Source organism: Dermochelys coriacea, chromosome 1 (assembly GCF_009764565.3).
Source record: "Dermochelys coriacea isolate rDerCor1 chromosome 1, rDerCor1.pri.v4, whole genome shotgun sequence".
NCBI classification, from domain to species: Eukaryota; Metazoa; Chordata; order Testudines; family Dermochelyidae; genus Dermochelys; species Dermochelys coriacea.
Window position 1 is genome coordinate 250,777,331 of NC_050068.2, and position 9,714 is coordinate 250,787,044.

The 9,714-nt window shown below is 42.6% G+C and overlaps 1 protein-coding gene across 2 annotated transcripts in view; it reads right to left on the minus strand.

Moving 5' to 3' along the window:
* HIPK2 (homeodomain interacting protein kinase 2) overlaps positions 1-7,041 on the minus strand; it is a 179,765-nt gene extending 172,724 nt beyond the window's left edge. The window contains exon 1 of one of the 2 annotated variants that reach the window (XM_038401791.2): positions 6,466-7,041. In XM_038401791.2, coding sequence (XP_038257719.1) covers positions 6,466-6,484 — 19 coding nt within the window. In that variant the 5' untranslated portion in view covers positions 6,485-7,041. The remainder of the gene's footprint in view (positions 1-6,465) is intronic. The other variant, XM_038401769.2, reaches the window with a different exon arrangement.
* Between the last annotated feature and the right edge of the window lie 2,673 nt (positions 7,042-9,714).

Below are 9,714 nucleotides of genomic sequence, written 5' to 3' on the forward strand. Positions count from 1 at the left end.
CCTGACTTTTGATTCTCTAAGGTTGTAAGTGTGGATCCGGAAATGTCCCTCACACCATGCTATTGGAACACAGGGAGCTCATTTACTTCAGTGTGACTCCACTAGCTTTAATGGAATTACTCTTAGTTCAGGTCCCAGTTCAGAAAAGCATCCGTATTCAGGAATGGCGCTTCAGCCCATGCTCAAGAGCTTTCATGAATCGGAGCCTTACCCTGGTGTGAGAGGAGAATTGGGCTCACACTCTCCACTGGTCAGCTGTAAATGCTCACAGGAAATAAAGTGCCTTTGCTTTTTCTATGCTATATACACACAAACTGAGCAGCTGCTGACTTGGAGGAATGTTATCATTTGGTCTGAATGTAGATTTTTAGAAAGGTTAAAAAACTGAAATAATTTTTAGGCCAACAGTTTCAAAAGAGGATGCCTAAAGTTAGGCTCCTAAATCCATATTTAGGTATATAAATAAGTAAGAGACCCTTTTTTCTAATTAGGGTTTACTTCTCTCTTTTTGTTATGCAGCAATGTTTGTAGCTGGACTGGTCCTTAATAAAGAGCTGGATAAAGTAAATAAATCTTCCACTAGAGCAACAATAAGAGATAGCAATAATAATAGTAATACACTGAACTTACAGTATACAAATTCTTTAGTAAAAGTGAGTGGTCCATTTACAAATGGACTAACTAAGGCATAGAGTCTAGGTCAATGGGACTGTTCATGTACTTAAAGCTTGACACATATATAAGTACTTTCCTGAATTAAGGCCATAGATTAAGGGTGGAATTTTCAAAACTCACAGTCTTGGCCTAACTCTACTGCATAGAAACCTGTTGATTTCAATAGAAGCAGAGTAAGGCCAACACCAAGCGCTTTTGGAAAATCCTACTCTAACAGTCAGGTCCAAGGTCACACACCAAACCAGCTCCCCAGACACCTGCTCTTACCACTGGTCCATGCTACCTCATCCTGAAGTGAAATAGTCTCTGCCAGTCTGAACACAGGGATGCTGTACTCACATGTGAACTACAGTTTTCAGTGATCATAAGAATGGAGGGCTCTGCAAATTTCTCATGTGGGGGACCACTTTGTGAGATACAGAGAACTCACAAGGACGCACCTCCAGTCCCAACACCCCAATCCTATAATGGCTTGGCTCTCAAAAACCTTCACTCTGGAGATCACCAGAGAGGTTCTCCACAGCTACCATATGCCAACGGTTGAAAACCAGCGTTGTGTGGTGGCCCAAACTTATAAACTTGGATAACTAAAAGCAGGCACCTAGATCCAAGCCTAGTCTCCAAGTGGCCTGATTTGCAGAGGTGATGAGCGTTCAAAATATCCATGGCAGTTAGTTGGGGTGTGGATACTCACCACCTCTGAAAATCAGGACAATCATTGAGATGCCTAAAATAATGAATAATAATACTACCCAGCTCTTATATAGTATTTTTTATCCATGCTCTCAAAGAGCTTTACAAAGGAGGTCACTATCTTTATCCCCATTTTAAAGATGGGGAAACTGAGGCACTGGGAGGGACAGTGACTTGCCCAAGTTAAACCTTTAGGCACCTAAGCCCCTATTCTGCAAACTGACCATGATTTTCAAATTTGGGCCTGATGCTGCACACACTTATGGATGTGCTTAACTCTGTACATGCACGGTGAGAAATCCAACTGAAGTCAATGGGGTTTGTCACTTCTGTTAATTTAAGCTGATGTGTAAGCCCATGCAGGAGCCAGCCCAAGCCTGAAATGTGGCCAGTATGCATATTCCTGCATTCTGAGCGGCTGTTCCCCTCAGAACACATTGTCTATCTGCCTGCACTATCCTAGCCCTTACAGGGTTTCTTTCATTTCCGAAAATAAAACAGCATCTCTCACCCATTTTATCCCAATAATATTTAATCATTAGACATTTCAGTATGACAACAACAATAATTATAACTGGAGGGGATTTTCTGTTATCTTGGAAACAACCATCTCTTGAGCTAATAAAAACCTGTGCCTTTCATCCCAGCACTGATTTAGCTCAGGTGATGGTTATTACCTCATAAACAGGAAGCTTCATTCAGTTATTATCTCAGCGCACAGAATTTTGGGGCAAAGCCCTTCACAAAGTGCCAGAGGTTAACCATTAAAAATGATCACGTGTTGCCTCTGTAAAGTGCCTGTCCCAGAAGCTCTGGAAAAACACTAGCCAGTTAAATAGGATCTGACCTTAGACATGTTCAAGGTCAGAATTTCATGCCTCCAACAACCTGATCCTGCGAAGAGCTCCCTGGGGGAAACCTTTCTGCCACCATGAAGCCCCATCAATGTCCCTGTAGTGGCTAGGTAGAATTTACAGAAAATACAGATATTAATTCTATAAGCCACCCACACATAAAACTACTGACACTGTTGCTAATAATAGACTGTAAATTGCAACAAAGTTGTCAAAGATAAGTAATAAGCAAAGCACAACAGCATAACACCAAAACAGGTGGTAATAATCATTCTAAAAATAAAGGTTAAAGCAAACTAACACCCCTTTATGCTGTACTCTGACGGCTGCCAATCTCAGGTGCTGGTGAACCACCCAGGAAAGGGCAGGTGAAATTCACTTCTATGCAGAAGGCTGCACAAAGTCTGTGCACCACTTAAGTCCAGCTTATGCACCCTTAAAATAGGGCTTGAGTGGGACTTCAGTGGTGCATAGGCTTTGCGCTTGACCTCTGCACAGGGCAGAATTTCACCCAGCAAGAGTATCACAACTGATTTGAGCAGAAAGGTCGATATAGGGTGAGGCGCCATCCTCTTTCAGAGTCATGGGACCAGGTGCTCCACTGGTGTGACTCAGGAGAGCTCTGCAGAAGCCAGGGGAACTACACCAGCTAACACCAACTCCAAAACTGGACAACTTATTTTTAATGCCAGAGAGGACCGTTATGCTCATCTAGTCTGACCGCCTGCATAACACAGGCCATAGAACCTCACTCAGTGATTCCTGCAGTTAGCCCAATAAGTTCTCCAATCTCCATTAAGATTAAAGTGACTCAAATCCAAACCAGGTGCTGAATGTTAGTTTTAGTTGCCTTTCTATTTTTATTCTGCTCGGTCTATTTTACTTCCTTCATTTTACCCTTTCAGTTCTAAAAAGGAAAAAGAACAGGAAAGGCTGGAGAACGGAATGTGGCAGGTGAAATCCTGACCCTACTGAAGTCAATGACAAAACTCTCCTCGGTGTCACTGGGGCCAGGATTTCATCCTATGTATTTATTTATTATGCACGGTCTGGCTCACAAGAGCTGCTACTTGGGCCAGCAGTTTAGTATCGTCACGCAGAGCACGCACCGAAGTATTCAGAAGGGTCTTTGTACATAGCTCACTTAAACAGAGATGTACTGGAATCATTTAATAAATCTTTTAAGGTGTCACATTTTCTAACAACATGTTTTTGAACCCCTTGCTTTCAAACCCGTACTGCTGGGAAAGATATCTTCTCACATATTCCATCGTCCGTTTTAGTGGTGGCAGTGGTGTAGGGGGGTATGTGTGTTACAACAGTAATCCATTGACAGCGCAAGAGTCAAACAATAGGAACAGAGGAGTGGTTACGTACTACAGCATTGAGCCAGCACCTCTACAATTGTGCTTCCATCAGTGGCCTAAATATACCTGATGCTCCAGAGCAAGGCTCAAGAGAGCCTGTGATATGCAGACTATCATTTCAGGAAGGAAAGACCAGAACCACACACTCTCCTTTTAAGATTAGATTCACATTCCACATGCAAGTAAGTACAAGTTTCCATCCTTGCCCTATAATGTGTCAGGGAACTCTGAAGAACTCTCATGACTATTAGGGAGGACAGCATATCCATTAACCCCCTTCCCCCCGCTAAAAACAGTCCAACCCACAAACCTATTTTAATGCAAAATTCAACCTCCTTTGTACCTTATGTGGACTCCTGAGAGTTGGGATATTGCAGATTTTCCAGCTTTAAGGATTGGGATGTCTTAACAGGCTGCAAAGTTTTGCTGTGGGACCTTCCCTGCTGCAAGACTGTTATAGATGGCTCCAAACAGGCCTTCTTTATAGGTTGTTGGGTTTTTTTTCAATCACCCAAGTGCCTTGAAGCAGCTGACGTGAGAGTGCAGTAACTGCTAAACTCCCGCTAAAAGCCTCAATGCGTCACCATGAATCTAGAGAAGAATTCAGTATGCTGGCTCCCACCAGGCTGATGTCCATTTGACTCAATCTTCCTATAATATTTCAATTGGAGATGGTGCCACGCACTTTTGCAGAAAGAAGGCTTAATGAAACATTTACAGAAATAAGCTCAGTTTTCCACAAAGGAGATAAGGTAAAAATCATGTTCACGCTACCCTACAGACACTGTTAATTATTCTATCCTCAGATCAAGAGGGTGAGTGGGACTGTAAGCTAAATGTTCCTCTTCTGGAGACCTGGGGGACATCATAAATGAACATGATCTTGGAAGATTCATCCTACCCCACAGTGGATTTTAGTCCACATCACAAAATCATTGCATAATCCAACCTGATTAGTAGACTCTGTTGCAGAGAAGCTCAGGACAGGGACAGCAGGCACTGTGATGTAAGACAGGCCTAAAGTGCACTGGACTAGCTGTGTAAGGAGTCCAGCGCTGGAATAGCAGGGAACTGATTTGGTCAGAATTAAAATGCACTGGCAGTGCTACCATCTGTGGGGCCCCAAATCTAGACTAGCAGGGAAGTGAGGCAGGTAAAGATTTGGATGCCCTTACACAGCTGGGAAATATGGAGATCAGGACAGGAACAGCAGGTCAGGATAGAGGTGCAATGCCAGAGCAGGATGGGCACCTACTTGCCTCTAGCAATTTCTGTTAGCATCTTGCTGTCACAAGCCTCACATCCAACCATGAACGTGAGCATTTCAAAAGAAAGGTTTTCCAAATAGAGGCACTTCTTTTCCCTTGAAAGGGCAAAGCCTGCTCCTAACAGTTCTTCATTCAGTGGCAAGTTTCTTTTCTAAACCAGACCTTAACCGTCCAGCAGAGGGCGAGTTCAGGAGGTGTTTAAAGAGAAACATTATTTCATTTCATTTCAACACCCCAGACAGTTCCAGCACTGACTGTAGCCCCTTTTTACAGATACAGTTTAATAATAAATGTCCCTCATTGCTTCGCACACTCTCTTTTTTCAGCAGATCTATTGCTTTTGCCTTTCATTAGTCAAACTGCAGAAAAAAATAATGGCTACATTAAACCTATGCTCTTCAGGATCAGGGAAGAAAGGACTGGAATAATACTTATTTGTGTTGCCTTCAAACAATCCCCTTTGTTTATTTTAGAGTTCAGACTATTTACAGGCCCCACAATTGTAAACCACCCTGAAGCATCCTAGCCATCAATAAACACATCGGTAACTTTACACTGTCAGGAAAGCTGGTTCCTTTAGAACACTCCAACTAATACTCGATTTTCTTCTCAGATAAGTTTTATCAGACGCACTACAGATAAAGTATTGCTTCCCGCATGCCTCTTCCCCTGCCAGACCTTAAAATCTCCCTTGCTATAAATCGATCGTCAAGACATTTCTGAATAAAATAAAATAAACTGAGGATTTCTATCCAGTTTACATAAATGCTCTCTAACCAATTCTCAACCAGAAAGGGGGGACGGGACGGGGACGGAAAGGAAGGACATAAATACAACGCTAGGTGATTTAAATTAAGCTGGATTTATATTTAAACACGAGTCCTAAAGAGAGAGAGAGAAAGAGATTTAAAAACTGAAAAAAAAAAAAACAACTAAGTTCACTTTCAATTTTCACTGCAATCCCCGGTTGGATTTAACTAGAAACTGAAAGAACTGACAGTCTGCAGCTAGAATTTTTTCCTGACATATATGCCTAGATACGCTATTATTTTTTTAACCTAAAAATATAGTTGATCAGCAAAATCTCAAAGCAAATGCTTTCTGGAGTATAGGCTAAAGCAATAGGGTGTTCAGCCCTTGAATTTAAACTACATTTCATATATATACACATACACACAGAGAGAGAGAGAGCAATTACAGGGCAATCTTAGTCAATTTCATTGTTCGGCTCGGCACTGAAATGGACTTTTCCACCCATTTCCTTCGTGACCACGGACCGAAATGATCAAAATAAAATAAAATAAAATAAAATAAAGAGGGGGTGAGGAATTTTACAGACAATCATGGGTGGACGGAAGGAAGAAATGGAAAGCAAATTAAAACCAACCTCCATTCAAATACTAAGAATACTAATTTTTTTAAAAGGCAGAGACATACATTGAACCTCACAGCAGCGACAACGAGCTATGCTATAATGTTGATTTCAGATCTGTGGTCATTTTCTTTCTCTTTTTTGGTGGGAGGTGAGGGGTGCCTGGTGCCAAGAGATGGCCAAAGGACAGGGATGGGGAGGGGTGGAAGGAAATAAAAGACCCAGAGCTGCCTTACCTTCGTACATAGGGGCCATCGGTGCAAGAATGGGTTATTCATGGCAAAAAAAAATATTAAAACATTTAAAAAATGAAGCGAGATCTCAACCCCCCAAACTCAATACAAATCTGCCATCTTGAGCCTGTGTCTCTCCGTATAGTCGAAGCTGCCAGCCTCCTGCATCACCGCCTCACTTCATCAGGGGGGAGACAGAAAAATCCACCCTTGATCCTGTCCATCTAACAAAAACACCACCAAAAAAAGGAGCAGGGAGTGGAAGAGGTGTGGGGAGGGTCGATGCACAGTGGACAGGTCAAGGGAGGGGGGAGAGGTGATTAGAGGCCCCCCCCCAGATTTGGGACTTGGGGTCGGGGAGGGGGGACTCAGCCGATCCCCCTAGCTCTCAGCTCAACATGTCTGTGTGTGTTGGGGGTTTCTGCAAAAGTTGCATTGGAGGCGAGAGCGAGAGCGAGACAGAGACAGAGAGGGGGAGACGGGGAAAAAAAAGCAAAGGGAGTTTGCAAATAATCAAATACCGATGGCACTGATCGCAGTTTCCCAGAAGGAGAGAGAGAGAGAGAGAAACCCTCTACTGAGATTATGTGGGATCTTGTTTAACAACACATTTCAATCACGAGAAAAAAGGAACAGTCAACAGAAGTTGGTGAAACAGTTCTGTCTCCCTCTCTCTCTCTGTCTCTTTACAGAAAAGAAAAAAAAAGGCAGCTGACTGAAGCTTTGCAATTCACTGGCTGTGGGGATCATATAATTTGAGCTGATATTTTACAATAGCATGGAAAATTCCTACTCCCCCCCCAAATAAATCTTCTATTCCCTCTAGGCATTTCACAATCTGTTTCTCTGACAAAAGTTCCGGGGATTTTTTTAAGTCCATTCTTCCCATTTAAATCCAGTTTTTGCAGTGTAAATATTTAGAGGTTGCATTTAAAACAAACATACTTTGTTGCTTTCAGAATTATTCTTTTTAAAGAACCACATCAGCTAAGTGTTTACTTATGGAGACTGACAGGTAAAGACCCTCCTCCTGTTTTCATTTTAACAGGTCCATCTCTTTCCCTCAGTTATTGCTGGGGAAATGCCAGTCCTCAAAATCATTTTTTATCAGCACATTGACATATGCTGTAGGTAAAGCCTTTATTTTCTAAGCATCTTTCATCCAGTGGTTCCTCAGTACTTTACAAAGAAAGGCAAGTAACCATATGCCCATTATACCAATGAGGAAACTGAGGTACAGAAAGATTAAGTGACAGCAAATTCTATTGCAAAGGTGGAACCAAAAACTAGGACCCTGGTCATCCAATAACCTCCACATGGGTCTGCCCACACAGAGCTCTTTGCAAGATCAAGGCCTAGGACCAGATCTTCACAAGTGCTCAATAGTTCTCATTTAGGCACCTAAATGAAGTGGCCAGAATTTTATAAATGCTAAGAACCCAACAACTTCATTTAGGTGCCTAACTGGGAGTTGAATTCTTTTGACAATCTGGTCCTTAGTTTTCTGACTAGCAGTCTCCTACTCTAGGCCCTGGACACCACTGCCCCTTAATTACAGATTGTCACCATCCTCATTTCCTAAATCATGGTTCCCGTCTTCTTAATCCCATAACTCTCTTGTTATAATTGGAGGTCACTTGTCTGTTTAGGTCACTAATATTTATTACATAAACTTGTTTCTGCATCCTGCTTCCTGACTACAACACCAGCTAGTGGGGTGCATTTCAGGGCTGCTGAAGCAAACGTAGCTTCTGGAGAGTAGCAGAGGACAAAGGGAAGGGAAAGGAGTAGGAGTTAAGGGGGGATGGGTTCTTTTTCTGGCTCTGCATCTGCCTTGCTGTGTGACCTCAGGTAAGTTACCTCAGTCTGTGCCTCAGTTTTCACAGTTGTAAAAAGGGGATAATAGTCAGTGCTGTGTGAATGTGGAAATGGTGTTTTCCCTTTTTTCAGTTTGAGGTATATTGTAGTGCTTGATTTCCACATGAATTTTGATTTTGCCAAAGCCAAAATGACACATGAACTTGAAAACTCAGGAGAACTTTGCTAGTTTTTTTTCAAAACTATTTAGTGGATTTCATTTTGACTGGATGTAGCAGAGCAGCCATCTTCAGGGCTTTCCCTTTGTGTGTCACTAGCTAGGTATGGAGAGTTTCAGCTACGCAGACGTGGATATTAAATGCATACACAGGCATTTAAAACCTCTTGCTTCAAGGCTTAAGTCAATTTCTAACTATTGAGGTATAGGACAAGACAGATTATCCCACATCTGGGAGACAGATTATCCCACATCTGTAAAAGTCCCCCACCACATGTAGGCCACCCCTGTAGTAACATTGATCTCCTTCCCTACCTCACACAGAACCCCCTCTGGAAGTGTCTCTGTGGTTTCCAGGGGTAGGACGGGCTAGAACACAACACTCTTTGCTGCATTGTTCCCCTTCTCTCCCCTTAGGAGACAGTAGAGCTCACACCTGTTTTACCTCCCTCTGGGTTCCATCCAAACTGGGTACACCACAGAGGGACCTAGCCACTGTGGCTTCAGTAGCCCCTGCGGGATGGTTCCAGGCTCTGCATGGAAAAGTTTGCCCTTTCCCGCAGATGCCTGAGATTCATGGCCTTGGGAAGGGGTCTTGCCACTCATATTTGCAGGTCCTGAACCCTACCCACCAGAGAGGACTCTCCTAGTGTATTTCTCCTCTTTAGCCCCTTCCCAGAGGTCTTCCACAGGAGGCAGAAATCTAGTGTGTGTTAGGAAAGCACATCTGAATTTGTTGTTTTATGTATTTTCATTTGTTGATTGCTTTGAATTTATCCTAAGCACCCCTGTGCTCTGGATACTTTTACAAATGGATAATACAAATAAAATATAGTATATACATAGAACCACATGAACTGTCCAGACAATAGCATCATCAGTTTTGTCCAGCATGACTCATAGGCAATAGCAGGAGATACCTAGTCTGGGAGATGGTCTTGTTAGGGCACTGGACTGTGACTCAGAAGATCTGTTTCTGTTTCTGGCTCTACCACACAAATTCTGGGTGATCTTGGGCAAATCACTCCATCTCTCTCTGTGCCTCAAGTTTCCCAATATTAGGGATAATCATATTTATGTGACTTGTCTATTTCGACTTTAAATCCTTAGGAACAGGGACTGTCTCTTCCTCTGCCTTTGTACTGCTTGGAGCCTCTGAATACTACAATTATACAAATAGTAATAGGTTCCTAGGCTAAAGTATGGATACAACATAT